Consider the following 18,270-nt stretch of genomic DNA (forward strand, 5'->3'; position numbering starts at 1 on the left):
TGTAGACCAGGCTGGCCTCGAACTCAGAAATCCGCCTGCCTCTGCCTCCCGAGTGCTGGGATTAAAGGCGTGCGCCACCACGCCCGGCTTAAACAACAACCTTAAGGCCAGTTCCCGATTCTTCTTCTTTTTCCCTGTCCTGGTCTCTCAACACATGCAAGGGGTTCCCCTTCATCCCATCCCTAATAGTCCCTCTTCACACAGCAGTCACAACACTCCTCGTATGGGACTTCTGTACATCTCTACTGAATTTGGAAATAGTCCCCCAAACTCCCCACTTAAAGTCAACATATCCTATATAACCTGCCACCAACAATGTTCCTCCCAGGGCAGGGTCTGGGCAGCTTCCAGGTTCCAGGCGTTTGCCTGCCTCACTCCCCCTCACACGGCTCCCGCCTCTTTATCCTTCGGATCTCACATCACGAGAGTTTCCTTACAGAGGCTCTGCAGTTTCCCATGGTTTGCTAGTACCTCTTCCTTTCCTTCAGGCACTTTTCTCAGTAGTTCTCCTATGTATGCGGTTCTGGCCACTCCCCCCTCACTAGAACATCACCTCTGAGAAGAGAGAGCAAGTTCAAGGTGTCCACCATTTCTTCTCTGGAGCTTAGAGTAGACTTGAGTTTCTACTTCATGTCTGCTGAAGGAATGAGTGAATGCCCCACTGACAGCTTACCTTATCCTTCACCAGTCGGTAACAAGCCGGACACTCCTGGCAGCCAGGCCAGGACCGATTGTAGAAATAGTTCTCTTCACACTGGTCACAGCGATTGCCCACAAAGCCTTCCCTGCATTCGCAGCGGCCGTCGTCTTTACACTGGAGCGAAAGGGATCCTTCATGGTGACAGTCACAAGCTAGGGAATGAGGAGACAATTCCCATTTTAACTCGGACCGACTGTACCATCATCATGTGTACTTATGAAAAATTCACTTATGAGATTTTTAAATGGCTAAGTCCATGTAGCAGGCAAGATAGACATTTTAAAAGGAAAACTAGGTTGTGAAGTAATATGGGGAGCATGTGGAATGTGTGCATACATGTGCATGTATATGCTTACAAAGGTCAGAGGTCAACACTGGGTATCTGTTTTCCTCTACCACCTTTTACCTAATTTCTGTTGTTTATTTTTTTGTGTGTGTATTTTTGAGACAGAGTCTCATTATGTAGCCCTGGTTGGCCTGGAACTCACTATGGAGACCAGGATGGCTTCAAACTCACAAGAGCTTTGCCTACCTTTACGTTTGAGTTCTGGAATTAGGTCCAGGTCTCTAAAGAGCCGCTGTGTCAGCATTAAAGGTGTGTGCCACTGTGCCTAGATCTCCCTTGTATTTTGAGACTTGCATCTCAACCCGACCTGCTGGCCAATGAGCTCTAGGGATCTACCTGCCTCGGCCTCATTACAGATACACACCTGCCTTTTTATATGGGTACTGGGGATCTGAACTCAGGCTCTCTTGCTCAAATGGCAAGCACTTTATCAACTGAGTCACCTCAGCATCCCCTTGGGGCACATTTCATGTGGTATAAAAATTACACGAATGTCAGGCACGGTGGAGAATATGTCTCTGGGAGGTAGAGGGAGGGGAAGTGAGGTCAGCCTGAGCTACACAGAGAACACACACAGTATATTAAATGATGTAGCGCTCTTTCTCATATGCTTCAGGGACTCCACTCTACTTTCATCTTTAAATTTCTCTAAGAAATAAAAAAAAACCCAAATGCTAACATAACACTTCTTGCACTTCTTTACAGTTTGTTTTCTCTTTGGACTTTCTACATTCCACACAAGAAATGAAGGAATTCAGAAAGCAAAAAAATCCAAACTGTTCTGATTTCCAGGCAAGTGTTTATGCCAAGGAGAAGCAAAAGTTTATATGCAACCAAACCAAATGGGCTCTAAGGGTGGAGCCAAAGCAAGCCAATAGCGGCCGAGCAGAAGCCACGGCTGCTTCTTTATCTGCAGAGCTGAGGTAGTCAGGAAGTCTTAATAAGCAGAGTGGGCAAGCTCAGTGCTTCAGGGGAGATTTTTTTTTCTTTAGAAAACAAAATTACAAGGAGGAATAAGTATAAAAAAAACTAGAAAAGGAGACATCAACAGGGTGGTAACAGAGGAACCAAAAGGCCCTTGATCTCCAGAGTTTTCTAATAGTCACAGGAGGTCTCTTCTCTGGCCACAGAGGCTATCAGGCCTGTAACGCACTAACTAGCATGGGAGACACTGCACTGCAAGTCACTATGTCTTACGTTTGCAGCCTTCAGGTCCAAACCCAAAGTGGTTGGTCTCACAGCGCTCACAGTGCTGACCGGTGATGCCAGGCTGGCACTCACACTGCCCGGTGCGGATGTCACACTGCCCATTGGTGGAACCCAAAGCATGGCAGTCACACCTGAGGAGAAGCACAAGATGTTTCTAGGGTAGGAGGGGCAGAGTGTGGGCAACATTCTCATCCCGGAAGACAGCACGCTAAGAATGACTCCTCGGAATGTTAGGGGTTGTTCCCTTAGGTCCACACTAAACCCTACTGACCGAGAACTGGACAGACTCCCAGGCTGCAGCCCTGATGAGTCTGTCTCAGAAGAAACCTTACAATCTGCATTTTGAAATGTCTGAGGGCTGGAGAGATGGCTCAGCAGTTAAGAGCACTGACTGCTCCTCCAGAGGTCCTGAGTTCAATTCCCAGCAACCACATGGTGGCTCACAACCATCTATAATAGGATGGGATGCCCTCTTCTGGTGGGTCTGAAGACAGCTACAGTGTATTCACATAAATAAAATAAATAAATCTTAAAAAAAAAAAAAAAAAAAAGAAGTGTCTGACACACCAGGACTGCCACTATGCTATCTACCCCTTCTGTCCCCTACTTACACAGCCTTTCCTGCATAAGACACTGGAAACAATTCCTAAGCAACCTCAGGCCAGCTGCTTAGAGTAGCCTGGAAAGATGTACTTCTTAAGACAAAGACAACAAGGATCACTTTACACAGACTCAAGTCCCACCTCTCACAGCCTTGCCCGCTCTGCAGGTTGTAGTAGCCAGGGTCACAAGCACCGCAGTCCCGGCCAGACACATGAGGCAGACACTGGCACTGTCCGGTCACCGGGTTACAGCTGCTCTGCTGCTGCACAGTCCCGTAGGGATTGCAGGCGCAGGCTAGGGTGGGGAGACAGAGAAAGTAACAGATGCAAATCTCCAGGGAGAGCACTAAAACCTGAGACACTGGACCAGGTTCTCTAGGCCTGGGTTGTCTCACACAGAAGCTGAAAGGCACAGATAGTCTTGTCTTGGCAGTCTGAACAGAGATGTGCTAGCAATTAAAACACATTGACTTTGTAAACATAGGGTGAAAAAAAAGAACCATCTTATTAACAGTTTTTAACAGATTATTACCAGTATAATAGTAAGCAATAAAACATCGGCTACATTGTTAAACATACTAAATTAATTCTCCTGTTTTACTTTTTTGATGGAGTGTAGCAATTTTAAGTTATGCAAGAAGTGGTTCATACCGCATTCGCGCAAACTTCTGTAAGTACTGAGAGAGACCCCACTATGGATCTGCACATCGAGGTGTGGGCGTGACTGAGTCTGGCCAGTGACTAACCTTTGCATTTGTCGGCTGGATTGGGAGCCAGGGGATTTCCGAAAAACCCTTCCTTGCACCGGTCGCAGTAGAAACCAGCCGTGTTATAGATGCACTTCAGGCATTCGCCCGTCAGGCGGTCGCAGTTGCCAACTGCGTTGGGGTCTATGTTGTCGTTACACTGGCACGGGCGGCACAGTCTCACGGGCCCATTGCTGCCCAGAGGGTCTCCAAAGTAGCCGTCATCACAGAGTTCACATCTCTTGCCTGGGAATGAGAGGATCTGAGGTTAAAGAAGAAAGGCCTGAGGCATTCCTGCCGTAGATTACCAATGGGTACATACTGTATAGTCTGACCAGCATATACATGGTCTTGTGGTGTGGTGCGGTATGGTGTGGTGTGAGCAGGAGATCCAGGCTGAGGCCCCAGCACTGGGCCAAAACAGTGGAGTGGCCTTGACATACTTCCTAGGTGGGATAATCCCTGGTTTGCTTACCTCATTTCAAATTCTCTGACAACTAACCAAGATGATGTGCTCAAAATCTTGGTAATAGAGGTTTACCAGCCTCTGCATCCACACAGTCTCTAGCGAGCAGGGTCTCCTAACTTATAAAAGACACTCACTCCCTACTCAAGCACTGTCAGCTAATGCTGAACTCTAAGAGAGCCAGGTATCACCCGTGTCTGCTTTGGAGTTAGAAACTCACCTTCAGGTTCTGCATCCTCACTGATCGGTCCATCCTTCCCTACATCCTTGCCATTCCTGTCACCCCGAGATGAGCTCTTTAATCTGAGCAGCCAACAGGGCCTAAGAGAGCCCAGTGTTTCTCACGAATCAGGTTTGTTTGCTAAGTCACTAAACAACTGCCTGCAAGCATCTCCTATCCACACCAGCAGTCTTCCAGGGTGCGAGTGGGTGATGGGGTCTCTGCTCCCATGAAGCTGCTACTGTAGTTATCAGCACAGATATGCACACGAGATGCCAGATGCAGACAAGTCCGAGAGCATTCAACCAAACCCAGTGGCTAAAATCAGAGTGAGGGTGAAGGCCACTTTACACTGGGAGAAGAGACATTAGGATTAGAATTCAGAGAAGTCTGTCAGAAAAATACCTATGGGAACACTTCTGAACAAGGCTACATGCAGAAACCAACTAACCCTGGTCGGACTATGGGGACAGAAAGACTTAAATTCAAGTGCAGTGACAAGATACTAGAGAGCCTTTCTTTTTCATTTTTGTTGTGTGTTTGCATGTGCATACCATAGTATGACTATTGAGGTCAGAGGCCAGCTTATGGGAGTTGGTTCTCTCTTTCAACTACCTGTGATCCAGGGACTAAACTCAGGTCTTGAGGCTTGACAGCAAGAGTTTTACTCACTGAGACTTTACCACCTCAGCCCCTGCAGAGTTTTTAAGGGGTATGATCACAGAGGGTGGAAACACACACAATCTCGGCACTTCAGAGGCTGAGCCAGGAAGATCACAAATTTAGGTCAGCCTGGAATACTCTGTGAGTCTTAGGCCAGCCTGGACTACATGATAAAATAGCTCAGAAGAAAACAAATACTAATATAGTGATATAATCCGAAGGCATTTAAAAAGTATCATTCTGGTTCCTGTGTGAAGAACAGATGTCAGGAAAACAAATGAAGCAGGGGACCAGCGAGAGGGGGTGGGGCGGGGGGACTTCAGCTGAGAGGCTGGAGGCTGGACAGCGGCAGGAAGTGGTAGAGGAGGGGCTGTTTCTAAGAATCGAAGGAAAGATGGATCAAGTGTAAACCCAAGGATTCTGGCTTCAACAGGCAGGTTGTGGTAGTCTATAGACCGCTGGGAAGGAAAGGGTTAGAATTGGAGAAAAAGGGAAGAAGTGAAGAAGAGGTTTATTTAAGTTTGGAATTATAGCTGTGTGGATCTAGAATGCATAGAGTAATCGGCATATTGAATTAGCATGGCCCGGGAGCAGAGATAGGGAATCAAGGAGGAAGGTGGAGACCAGCACGGACTCTGTAACCTATGCTCTAGGGCCAGCCCGGAGGGGGCGGTGACCAGACCACAGGGTTGTCACAGCTGTCTGGGGAAGGTTACCTTCCAGAAGCCACCAAGCCTGAGGGTCCCATCAACACAGGCCTTGGACTAAATACTCTGTCCTCTTTGATCTCGGGCATGTGCTCCTGGCTACCTTAACTCTGAAGCAGGCCGGATTTGATGCAGTGCACATATCTCATCAGACAGAAAAAGGGAGAGCAGATGCGGAGGGTGAACAGAAAGCATCCAGCCCTGCACCAGGCGGGGAAGGAAAGCACAAAGGGCTCTGCTCAGGAGAGGGTGCCCAGGGCTGCGATACAGACTTTGTCGCTTGAAGAGATTGGATCATCAAAGTCATGAAAACCTCCAGCTGAAATAAAGAGGTGATCAAGGGGTACCCAAGAGGAAAGAGAAGAAAACCAAGGAAAGTGGGAAGTCAGAGTTCAGATCAGGGGCAGTCAGCCACTGTCCAGCATGGCCATGATACTGACCTGACAAGCAAACACCCAGGTCAATGAGCTGAGCAGGAAGTATGGCTGGAGGTGGGGCTGAGGGAAGAGATGAGAACACAGGGGAACAGAGGGAAATGGGGGCGGGCCCTCCTGGCCCTGCTGTGGGCAGCCACCAGCTCCCGCACAGCCATCGCCACAGGGTACAAAGGCAACATTCCAGCTTCGATGCCTCCTCTGATAGTGTAGCTAGTCCACATGTAATCTATACTTCAAAAGCTTGAGACGTGATTTGAATCAGACTAAAACAGAGACACCAGGTAGCCTGGACCAAACTCATTCCAAAATGCAATTTGCTTTCAGAGTCTAGGGTCAAGGTTCAAATCCCACCAGTGCGATTAAGACGCACTGAACAAGCAGCACGCTGTTTAGCCCTGGTTTTGTCTTCCTGCCCTTCACAGTGAAGGCAAAGTAAGCCAAGGAGCGGTAGTCTGCTAGTGACCCCTCCGTGGTCACAATAGCTAGGAACACCCAAAAGGGACATGATTTTATGTTCTTTGGGAAATGAATGGAGTGGCTATAATGGGGACAGAGGTCTACCCAAAGCTCTTCAAAAATAAGTAAATAGGGCTGGAGAGATGGCTCAGTGGTTAAGAACACCAACTGCTTCTTCTAGAAGACCTGAATTCAAGTCCCAGCAACCACATGGTGGCTCACAACCATCTGTAATGAGATCTGATGCCCTCGTCTGGTGTGACTGAAGACAACTACAGCGTACTTGTCATATATATAAAATAAATAAACAAAGTCTTTAAAAATAGATAGATAAGATAGACAGACAGACAGATAGATAGATAGATAGATAGATAGATAGATAGATAGATAGATAGATAGATAGATAGATAAATAGATGTTCCCAGTGTAAAGTGACTGACTCTGAGATGCTGGAAGGGTGATTCAGAAACAGAATTTTAAGATTGCCATTTCACATGAGCAATTCCAGACAAGCCAGCAGAAAGCCCAGTTTGGGTTCTTACTTTATGAGAAATTACATTATATGCGGTGACAGTTCTATCTGGAGTCACAAAGCTGTGTTGTAGCCCCAGCTCACCTGTGCCTTGCCACACAGCCTTGAACAGAGCACTCAGTTTCTGCTCTCTTAATCACAGCAAAACAACAGCTGCAGTTCCATCTTGGGGTTGTGAGGTCACCCGAGGGAAGAAGGCTGTGTCAATGCTCACAACCATAGAGAACTCTGAGGGATGGGGAGCAAGGCAGACTCACCGGCAGTGCCAGTCGGACAGTGCGTGCACACCACTTCCTTTGTCTTTGGGACAATGGCACAACTTGAGCCACCGGGGCAGGGACAAGGCTGGCAGTCAGAGGAGGTGCCCAGGGTTGAGTCCCCATAGTATCCATCGCTACATTTCTCACAGTGGGGGCCAGCTGTATTGTCTCTGCAGTCACAGACACCTATTGCGAGAGTGGAGATACACTATCAGGACAGTAACAAGAAGACAATGGATGCCACTGCTAATGGCAAAAGGATCGGCAGGCCTCGCAGTGGCCACAGGCCTTCTTACCTGTCTCCGGGTCACAGGTCTCACTGTGCCCATTACAGGTACAGAGCACACACGGGCTGTAAGGTCCAAGGCTTGGAGTTTCTCTTCTGTAGCCTGGGAGGCACGTCTCACAGAACTGCCCCCCGTACCCCACTGGACAGGTGCAGGACTCCACCCACGTTGCAGGGACTCCGGGCCCAGGGCGAGCACTTTGCAAGGTGACATCATCCAAGTACCCAGCACCTGTTTGTGGTGTGGAAAAGAGAGCCACTGAGGGGCCTCCCGGCTTCCAGAGGCTCATCACCATTGGGTAGCTCATGAGAAGCCAGACCCAAGAGTGCAGACAAAACTATCAGCTTAGGTTATTCATGGGAATGGCAACCAGAAAAAGACATCTAAGACAACCATGTGGTACAGGATACTCATGGAGTCGAAGTATGGCACACGCACAAACACACACGCACGCACGCACACACACACGCACACACACAGAGGATTGTATAGCTCTGATAAGTGTGCAACCCGCCCAAAGCCATTAAGCCACAAGTCATGCTCTGACATTTCCATGAGGAAAAAGAAAGCTATGCTGAGTTAGACCAATGGTCCATCCAATCCAGCAGAAACAACAGTCAAATGGGCCTTGGAGATACCATCATGGGTAAAGTACATTCCCCCCACGTTATGCAACATGACTTGCTGTTTATATAATTCATGTGGAAACTGACCACCTAGGCCGAAGGAAACTTCTATTGCTGGCTTGAACTTAACTTTAATAGGTGTACAGCTTTTTTCCAGTCAGACCATGAGTTATGGTGCACTTCTAATCCCTAAACATTCTTCTGTCTCCCTGGTCTAAAAATATTCCCCCTTCAATCTTGCTCCTACTCCCCAATGATAATTCATCTCTTTCCTCTCCTTCAAAGTTCTTGAAGAGAATATTCTTTATTTTACTTTTTTCGCATTCAAAATCACTGTCCAGAGAGTCCTGGGGTCTCTCTCAGTTTCCAAGCTAAGCCAAAGCTAAGCTCCTCCCCAGGCCCCTCCCATGCCCATCTAACACCCAATGCTGCTCTTGTCCCAAACCTGTAACTATTCTTTCTTCTCCATGTTCCCCTCCATGGGCTTCAGGGCACAGACCTCAACTCTGTTTCTAGGATTCCATCCCCTTTCTATTTTCCCAAGTTTACAAATAAAGGACCAAAATGTAGACAACTTCTAACCTACATTCGTAATCCAAACCTCTTCCAAGGGCCCAGATCCATATTAGTAATTACTTATAAAGCATTTCCATCTGGACACTCAGGCAGCGATTTCAAAAATAAGCAAACACCCCAACACATCCAAGTTTCAGCCTTTACCTTACCCAAGGGGGGGATAAAGCCCTCATTAGTAAGTTCTTGAAGGCATATTTTTAAACCCGTTTACACAAAATTAAAGCCAATGTTCACAGGGTAATACATAGATTCTGATAATTTAGCCAATAGTTCAGGTCACTTGATAATTACATGGCAGCAAACAAAAAGAAATGGAGGTTGAAGGTCAAACAAGCTGAACTAGTAGTTAATAATAAGACTGAGAAAAATCTATATATAAAATGGCATTTCAATTGGCTTATTAATTATAAAATAAGACTGTCACTAATTTTAATGAATGTTCTCCAAATCCTTGAAGAGCGTTTCAAAGTACATTTTAATATACAGTTGGTGATCCTTTGGATCAGTGTGAACACATCAGAGCAGGACCTTTTCTTTATCATGAATCCCTTTATACCCAGTCACCTCCTTAATCAACTCCTAAATGACAATGACATCACAACTTACTCCTCTCACTGTATGTACCACGGATCTTGATAGAGGTCAAGTTGTTTAGCAGCTTCTGAAATTCAAACGGGGAGAGAGCCGGCCTCCAAGGGTAATCCGTTGCTTCATGGAGCCTGGAGACAAGGAAAGGGCACAAAAGCCCTGTAAGGGTAGTCTGCAAGGAGGCTGTTTCTTGCAGCCACAGGCAATGCTGACAAGCTAACCAAATGAAAAAGAGCATTGCCAGCTTCTCAGTACAACTGAGAGATAGATAACAAAGGGCTCAGCTCCATAATACATAAGGGTCCCCCCGCCCCCCAGAATTCCTGCTGTGTAATCCAAGCAGGCCTTGAGCTCCTGGCAATCCTCCTGCCTCAACCTCCACTGGTCTAGGACAATAAGCATGAGCCACCACATCTAGCCCAGAAGTTTCTCTTTAACACATACCTTGAGGCCAGATCAACTCAGATAAAACAAAACAACAGAAAGCCACTTTCTCTTTCTCCGCCAGCCAGGCTTGAGTTGGCAGAGAGAACAGTCTCACCTGAAGATGTACTTCACAGTGGTCTCGCTGGGGTAGGAGTTGCCCTGAGCGATCAAGGGCACGGATACTCTCAAGCCAGCTCCTTCAAGCACAAGGTCCTCTGCGGAGAGGCGAGTGTCCCGTCTGTCCACTCGGAAGGAGAAGGAAAGGTTCTGCCCATAACTCAGGACCTGGTTGCCCAGGAACTTCGCTGGAAGGTAGATAATAGGCTGGGTCAGGGTGTGAGGATGTGACCAAGAGAAGGATCTAGAAAGCTGTGTGGCTCTGCAGCCTCACTTACCAGGGGCGATGAAGTATCTAGGAAAGTAACTGTCTGAGATTACGGCAATATCCTGCCTGTCTGAGGACCACTCCAGAGACGCCTCCGAGCCGTCTCTCTGCTCCACGCGCCACCCATCCTCATCTGCAGGTAGGAATGAAGACCAGAGCACGTTCAGATGACAAGCATCCTATACCCAGGCCCCACAAAGTGTATGAACTGCACTTTCTATAAGGAAATTACCACTACCACCAACAAAAATGACCCTATAACAGGACCTATATATACTGTTCCCTGAAAGATACATTTTGCTGTATTTTTTAATAAAACATTTACAGACACTGCTTACTACAATATATTCTCTAAAATCATATGTATTTTATTAAAGGGCCACACAAGAGAAAAATTATGCATATTAGTAACATCTAATATCCCTAGTATCAAAAACACTCCCAAGTTACTGATTTAAAAAAAAAACAAAACCAAACTACCCACATAGGAATGGTCTTGGGAGTTCTAGAGGCCTGTGAGGTGGTGCATAAGGGCTACATTACCAATCTGAAAGATGGAGGAGATGTCATAAACACTGTAGCCAACAGCATTTGTGCACACAGAAGAATGGCCAAAGCAGAAGCAGGGTGTGCAGCCCTTAGGATTAGATGACTCCAGATTAAAAAATCCAGGTTTGCATCTGAAAGAGATTAAGGCACGATCAGACACTGCTTTCTCGGGAAATTTGCTGCCAAGGCCAGACACGGAGCTAGAGGAGCTAGGGCTACCTCTCACAGTTGAAGCCTTCAACGTTGTCTTTGCAAACGCATCTTCCTGTTTCAACATTACACTCATCTGTGCTGCCCGAAGGATCGCAGGAGCATGGCCTGTTTGAGGGGAATGGAATGAAATAAAAAGAACAGGCAGGAAAGAAGCCCCACTCTGAAAGTCAACCCGTTTTACACGACGGCAAATTCTATACACAGAGCATCTCTAAAGGACAGGGTGAGCTCATGTTATCTTTCTATTTGGATTTGGTTTCAGTCAAGAATACTCATCGCCCGTGATGAAACCTAATACTGTACACGCTAGCTTAAAACTACTGAAAAGCACTTTCTGTCCCCCCCAGCCCCAGGCCATCCCCACTGCGAGTCTAGAAGTGTCTTGGCCATGACCGCTGGGAAAGTGCTCCCACTACAGTTACCGTGTCCCTGCGCAGACTCAGGACCCGTCTCTGCTGCTGAAAACATTTACCTGCATCCTGCCTCAGTGAGGGAATGGAACCCAGGCTGGCAACGGTCACACTTGTCACCCATCACTCCTGGCTTACAGCTGCACCTGCCGTAACTGTCACACTGTGTGCTGAGAGAACCTACAATAGAGTAAAGAGTTCATGTTCACCTCCAAGCCTGGACAGATGGGTAAGTAAAGCCAATGTCAAAGCAAACACAAGCAGGAGCCCAAAGCAATGCCTGATGACCAGTATGTCATCTCTGGATGGCAGAGAAAATGAGGCCTGACCGCCAAATGACAACTCTATAAATCATAGTGTTATGAGCCCTAACAGTTTAGTGTCCCAGGCACACCCCGAGGTAAATCTACCCACCACTCTTGAACAAAACTGTACCCAGTGATACAGTACACACAGACCAGTCACCTCTCTGGAAATCCAATGTTCCTTAAGGCTCCTGTCTAGAATTTTAGTATACAAAGATCCAAACAACAAAATATTAGCCCAACTCTCAAAAAATAAAAATAAGAAAGATTACAAGAGACTAAATGCTATGCATCTCTAGACACACACTAACATGCTGTGCACAGCTCAGCTCCCCACGGACATCAGACTAAACAAAATCATTAACAAGGAAAAGCCTTTCACAGTCAAAGTTCAAATGGTCTATGGCCCAGCTGCCAATTATTTACAGAACTGCTCCTTCTTCTATACACACTAGAAAGTTATCCGAAAGCTCAACTTAGCATGAAGGAGGCAGAATGAGACGTTTATAAGCAAGAACAGCATACATCACGCCACACTTAACTCTCTCTGCACATGCTCAGAAGGCAAAGCTTTCCTTCCTCAGGGTTCAGGAGACTTCTGTTTTAGCTTACTCCACCCACTGGGATGGATGTCACTCACCAACAGGGCTGCAGTGGCACGGAGAGCAGGCTTCGGTGTTCCCCAGGCGGAAGAAATTCTCCCGGCACCTCTCGCACTTGGCACCATCTGTGTTATCCCGGCAGTTGGTACAGTGGCCACCATGTCCAGTGGAACGGTATAGTTCAGGGTCAAAGTAGCACTCTTGGGATCGGCCATTGCAGTCACAAGCTAAATATACAAGTTATGCCACATAAGTATATCTTTAAAAAGAAAAAAATGTGTGTGTATCTGTGTGAGTGAATGTTATGTATGTGTGTGGATGCCTGCAGAGGGCATCAGATCCCCTGGAGCTGGAGTTAGGGGCAGTGGTGAGCCACCTAACATGGGTGCTTTATTGGGAAATAAACTCTGGCAGATGAGTATGCGTTCTTAACCTCTGAGCCATCTCGGGAGCCTCCAAGACCTATATACCTTTATTTATTTATTTTTTTTTTTTTTGGTTTTTCGAGACAAGGTTTCTCTGTGTAGCCCTGGCTGTCCTGGCACTCACTTTGAACACCAGGCTGGCCTCGAACTCAGAAATCCGCCTGCCTCTGCCTCCCGAGTGCTGGGATTAAAGGCGTGCGCCACCACGCCCAGCGACCTATATACCTTTAAGAAAGCACTTTAAAAGACTCCCAAGAAAACCAAACCTCAATTTACATCTCTATGACAGATGGCATAGAATAAAAATGACTACTAAGTACATTGTTAATTTAAAAAAAAACACCCAGTATGTCAACAAATTCAGAAAGCCTGATCATCCATTACTTTACTATGAAATATCCATCCTCATAGAAAAAGTATACATAAGAACTCCTATACTCAGAAGAGAATCTGTCTCCCAGTGGCTGTTCATATATAAGAGCCAAGTCAAATGATCGTTTTTCTGTTTTTTTGAGACAAGATTTCACTATGCAGTGTTGGCTGGTCTGGAACTCACTATGTAGACCTGGCCTTGAGCCATACACCTGCTGGCCTCTGCCTCCCAGTGCACCCCACGGGTAACAATGTATATAATCCCACCCATTTTCCTAACTCCTTATCTTCTACTTCTAGCACTAACAGCAAAAACAAGGTACTAATTTATCATGCATCTTTTCTTTGGACATTTGCCTCAACAACTCAAACACATTAAGACACCAGCTTCCAAGGAGCCAGACTACTCTCTCCAGACCAGGGAACTTGAGACCTGTAGGTTTAAATTAGCATGTCTGATGACGCAAGCAGAATGACAGGGAAATCTAGACACTTCAGATCCATCTACTGGGGAACCACAGTTCTAACTAGGTCATCTGTTAAACACAACTGTACTTTAAAACTGGCTGGTCTTGGCAGTGCACACTCAGGAGGCAAGTTTCTATGTATCTGATTGGTCTCCACAGTGAGTTCCAGACCAGGGTTACATATTAAGATCCGGTCTCCAAAATAAAGAAATATTTGCGTTTTTAGTGCTGCTTCTAGTGAGATGATTTTCTAAGACTTAATCTGTCCAAAGCACATATAAGTTCTTGGCCATCACATAAAAACAAAAATTTTGCTTGATTTACAATAAATACTTTTCAAACTATTTTAAAAGATATCTGAATATGTATTTTCTTTCTCTGTACAATAGATCCTATTATAGAATTACAACTGAAAACATTTTTAGAAACTTGAGTTGCTGGCACCAAGTTTGTTAAGTTGGTGCCCCCACCCTTTTCAGTAGCTGTTGTACAGTGACTTCCCCTTCCATTTGCTATTTCTCTGACCCCCAAGCTGTTCTATGTCACCCTGCAGTCAATCTAGCCTTCCGGAGTAGTGGTCCGGTGTTGGGATCATGAGGCAGAACAATTCCCTTGTCCATTCTGTTCCACCTCAAAGCTATAGGCCATGCTGTGCCTCACTCGTTAATGGCTAGGATGAGAGAAGACAGCGTGTCCTTCTCTTGTCTAGCCCCAGTATCCTGATTGTCCTGTCATAGTCACATCATCCAGAAACTATACTCTGAGGGGTTGGTCCTGAAGAGACTATAGAGGAAGGCAAATCCAGTGAGCTCCTTATCAAAGCCCGTTAGCAGTGAGCTAACAGTATTTTGTTTGTTCCTATTTCCTAGATAAACTAGAAACACGACATCGGTACACACACATACTTTTCAAATGCACATGTGTTTAGATGACATGTTTTAGAAGTATGCATCTCTTTCACCAGTCCTCACCTTACAACATCCAATTACATTAGTGTGGTAATGGGATCAAAGGAGCTCCCTGGAATTCTTAAGAAATGCTAGAGGAGGCTAGAAAGTTTATCAGCAACTCTGGGCTTTGTTGAGAGAAATTAAAGATGAATAATACAATTTGCTCAAGACGGCTCAATGAAAACAGTCAAAAGTCAGGATGTAGTTCCTTCACAAGGTGCTGTGGTAACTGCTCTAAGTTCCAAGTGTCCTTTTTTCTCAGTCTTTCTATTTCCCAGACTGATGAAGAACTCAAGAACTGTGGCGGCTTTAAAGTTTGTTCCTAGTAAGCCTTTCACAAATCACGACTCTGTGTTTCCTCTCTGGAGTTCCCCTCTCAGGCTGTGCACAGTAAGCCAAGACGTTCTGAAGGATAAGTATGTGTTAACTTCTTCATCTTGACCTTTTACTAGGGCACAGGACCTACCCCTTCTCCCGAAGCCACCCAGATTTGCAGGGCAGTGGCTGGGCAAGCTCTTCCCTCTATTCTCATTGGTCAGATAAAGGAAAGATGAGTCGAGTCAGTGTACTGACACATGCTAACCAAGCTGGCTACTGGAGTGCAGGAGTCTGAACAAGTGTACCTAGGGAGATGCACGCCCACCGATCCCATCAACGATCAACTATGTAGGGGGAAATAATGTCTGTACTTATGTCTGAATACATATGTACAGACTTTTCTCTATTGTCCTTATTTCCCAAATAATGTGGGACTATTTACATGGCATCTACACTGTAACCAACAGACAACAGGCGTGGAAGAAGGGCACGGTCACATTTACATAGAGAGCTTGAAGGTGCATGGACTTTGGTATGTGAAAGTTCTGGAATCCGTCTCATACAGACACTGAGGAATGGTTGATCTTAAAGGGCCACACAGTGACTTCAGAGGTCGCAGTTTAGAGGCTCTACATTGGCCCAGTATTTGAGTCTAATCAAATTCCTGGACCTTGGAGATTTGGCTTCCACGTTGATGTTCATGAAGGAAACAAAACCAGCGGGACTTATTCACAACCAACTTCTTTATCTATCATTTTCCTCTGATGTGCATGTGGCTCAGTACCCTACTCTACAGAAGTAGTGCATTTCAGTTTCCAATCAATGAGGAAGTCACCCTTCCCCCCCTCCTGCTATAGTCCCTAAGACAATGGGCAGACTACACCAGCAGCACTCACGAAGGCACTCGCTGGCGCTCTCAGCAGTCGCCCTCCTCCACGGCCGGTCATTGAAGAAAGGCAGGCACTTTTCACAGTCAACTCCGTATGTGTTATGTTTGCAGTTGCACACGAGTTTGTCAAACTCGTTCTTTACACACTCGCTGGCATGTCCGTTACATTTACACCTGGAGAGAAGAGAGATAGGAACAGCTAAGAATGGAACTGCTGTCAGACCCTAAAAATGATGCAGAAGAGATGGGTATATAGCAATCCAAAAGCAACCTAAGAATTCTTTGAATTTTACCATTCAAAAGTATAAACTCAGGAACTTGGCAAGGATAAGCTGAAACACACACACACACATACACACACACACACACACACACATATACACACACACACCCAAAAAAATCCCAAGATGGGACATTAACTAGACAGTAGAAAGTCCCTAAGAGTTTCTAAGGCACCAGCAGGATGTTTCCTGAAGTCAAGACTGTCGGGAAGCAGAAGACAATGACTAAGAATAGCATAAAGTCTGATACCAGGCCACCTGGGTTTCCCTGTCACTTACGGTGTGCCTGAACCTCACCTGTAAAACAGAGTCAAAGCTCCTCTCAGAGTCACTGGGAATTGCTCTATTTCTGCACACTGGACTGCACAGAATACAGGTTAATACACATATCAGTAATCCACACTCATGAGTGTGCTTCTGACTGAAGGAGGAGGGCCACTGACTTTGATGCCTCACTCCCAATAGATGCCCAGTAGTTAGGTGGTCCCCTGGGGCTCTCTGTGGGCACGGATCACTGAAGGATCCCCTAGATGCAAGTATAGCAATAAACTGAGGGCCCGAGGGAACTTGGAGACGTGAATGTGACTGGAACAGACGATTCTCTCACTTGCTTCCTTAAAGACAGCAATTTTACAGCTTCATCTACACCTAAAAATGCCTGTGCACACTGGAGTCATCTTCATCATGCAGAGATGAATCCTGCCTTGATAATTCTGTTCCGATCCTTTTCTAAGGCTCCTGTCCTTGGTGATTATACAAACTTAGTATCTCCCTGGGCCTAAAACTATACAAATCTAGGACTAAATGCACCATCACCTCCAAGTTAGCCCATTTTCTTAGTTTGCTGGTGGTAGCACTGTTCTCTTCTTGATCATTAGACCTTAAGATCATCTTTGATTAAAGACCTGGTCATTTTCCTTTCAAGTAAAATGCACCTATATGTCCCTCTCGATCTGCACGGCCTCAGGTGTTTGCTGTCTCATATGCAGATTATACAGCATCAAAGAGGACTGCACGACACTGCGCCTTTACCTCTTTCCACACTCACCCGACACATGTCTTTGAACTGATTCTGCAGGTTAGGATATAAAGTAATGGGCTTCGTGGCATCTTCAGAGCTATCTGTGTACCACTATCCTCTACTCTCAGTGAACACTCATTTTCCTAACCCAGCATTCATATTACAGCCTTACTCCAAACACTGCCCAATTTCTCAGTGGCTACAGTTCAAATCAACCTCACTGAACATGTTGGGAAAACCATAAACAAAAATAATTTTTCTGCTCTTGAGATTTCACGGGCTAACACCAGAGAAGAAAGTCTATGATTCTTAGCCTGTCATCTCTGGGCATAAAGCGATCTTTCTGGTTTATAGCTGTGCAAAGATGTCTTCTTCCCGTCAAGCAGAGTTACACACTGAACTTCTGCTAATACACAGTTATCCTCCTGCACAATCCAGACATCTTCCACTCAAATCCCACCTGCCCTTTAAGACCCATCCAGACCCCATCTGCTCCTCTATTCTTGCAGTTCTGTATCTTGATTCATGACATTTTTTTGTTGTTGTTCTGAATATACGCGGGTGCATTAGCACAGCTGAGTGGCCAACACCCTCCCCAGTGCTCGAGAAATGGAAGTTTCTGGATTCTTGAACTCTTTCAAAACCAGACTTGGGAGTGGGACCAAGTCACAGCATGAATTTCATGGCCTGAAGGTAATTTTACACAACGCTCAGGGACCAGCATTTTGACTGTCCACTTGTGACATCACATGAACACCAGAAAATATTTTACTTTCTAACATTTCAAGTATTGTGTGCTGGTTAGTTTTTCTATCAACTTGGCCTAAGTGTGGGGAATCTGGGAGGACCCTCTATGATAGCAATGCCTCTATCAGACTGACCTGTAGGTGGGCATTTTCTTGATGAATGATTGATGTAGGGAGAGCCAACTATGGTAGGCAGTAGTGTTATGACTAGGCAAGGATAATGGATAATGCAAGAAAGCAGGCTGAGCAAGCCAAGGAAACAACCAGTAAGCAGCACCCTCCATGGCCTATGGCTCGGTTCCTACCTCCATGCTCCCGCCCTGCTGTCCATGGCCTGTGGCTCGGTTCCTACCTCCATGCTCCCACCCTGCTGGAGTTTCTGCCCTGACTTCCCTCAGTGATGGACTATAATCTGGGACTTTTAAGATGAATAAACATTTTCTTCTCTAACTTGCTTTGAGTCAGGGTGTTTTTCACAACAACAGAAAGC

The 18,270-nt window shown here is 46.0% G+C and overlaps 1 protein-coding gene across 1 annotated transcript in view; it reads right to left on the reverse strand.

Moving 5' to 3' along the window:
* Positions 1-18,270, reverse strand: part of Lamc1 (laminin subunit gamma 1) — a 117,051-nt gene that overhangs the window by 21,287 nt on the left and 77,494 nt on the right. The window contains exons 4-17 of the mRNA XM_021185565.2: positions 15,740-15,906; positions 12,350-12,538; positions 11,467-11,584; positions 11,001-11,099; positions 10,776-10,912; positions 10,243-10,365; positions 9,963-10,152; positions 9,440-9,552; positions 7,641-7,862; positions 7,342-7,530; positions 3,604-3,849; positions 2,999-3,152; positions 2,244-2,386; positions 674-852 (exon numbers count right to left, since the gene is read on the reverse strand). Coding sequence (XP_021041224.1) covers positions 674-852; positions 2,244-2,386; positions 2,999-3,152; positions 3,604-3,849; positions 7,342-7,530; positions 7,641-7,862; positions 9,440-9,552; positions 9,963-10,152; positions 10,243-10,365; positions 10,776-10,912; positions 11,001-11,099; positions 11,467-11,584; positions 12,350-12,538; positions 15,740-15,906 — 2,269 coding nt within the window. The remainder of the gene's footprint in view (positions 1-673; positions 853-2,243; positions 2,387-2,998; positions 3,153-3,603; positions 3,850-7,341; positions 7,531-7,640; positions 7,863-9,439; positions 9,553-9,962; positions 10,153-10,242; positions 10,366-10,775; positions 10,913-11,000; positions 11,100-11,466; positions 11,585-12,349; positions 12,539-15,739; positions 15,907-18,270) is intronic.

This window comes from Mus caroli, chromosome 1 (genome assembly GCF_900094665.2).
Source record: "Mus caroli chromosome 1, CAROLI_EIJ_v1.1, whole genome shotgun sequence".
Taxonomy (NCBI): Eukaryota; Metazoa; Chordata; class Mammalia; order Rodentia; family Muridae; genus Mus; species Mus caroli.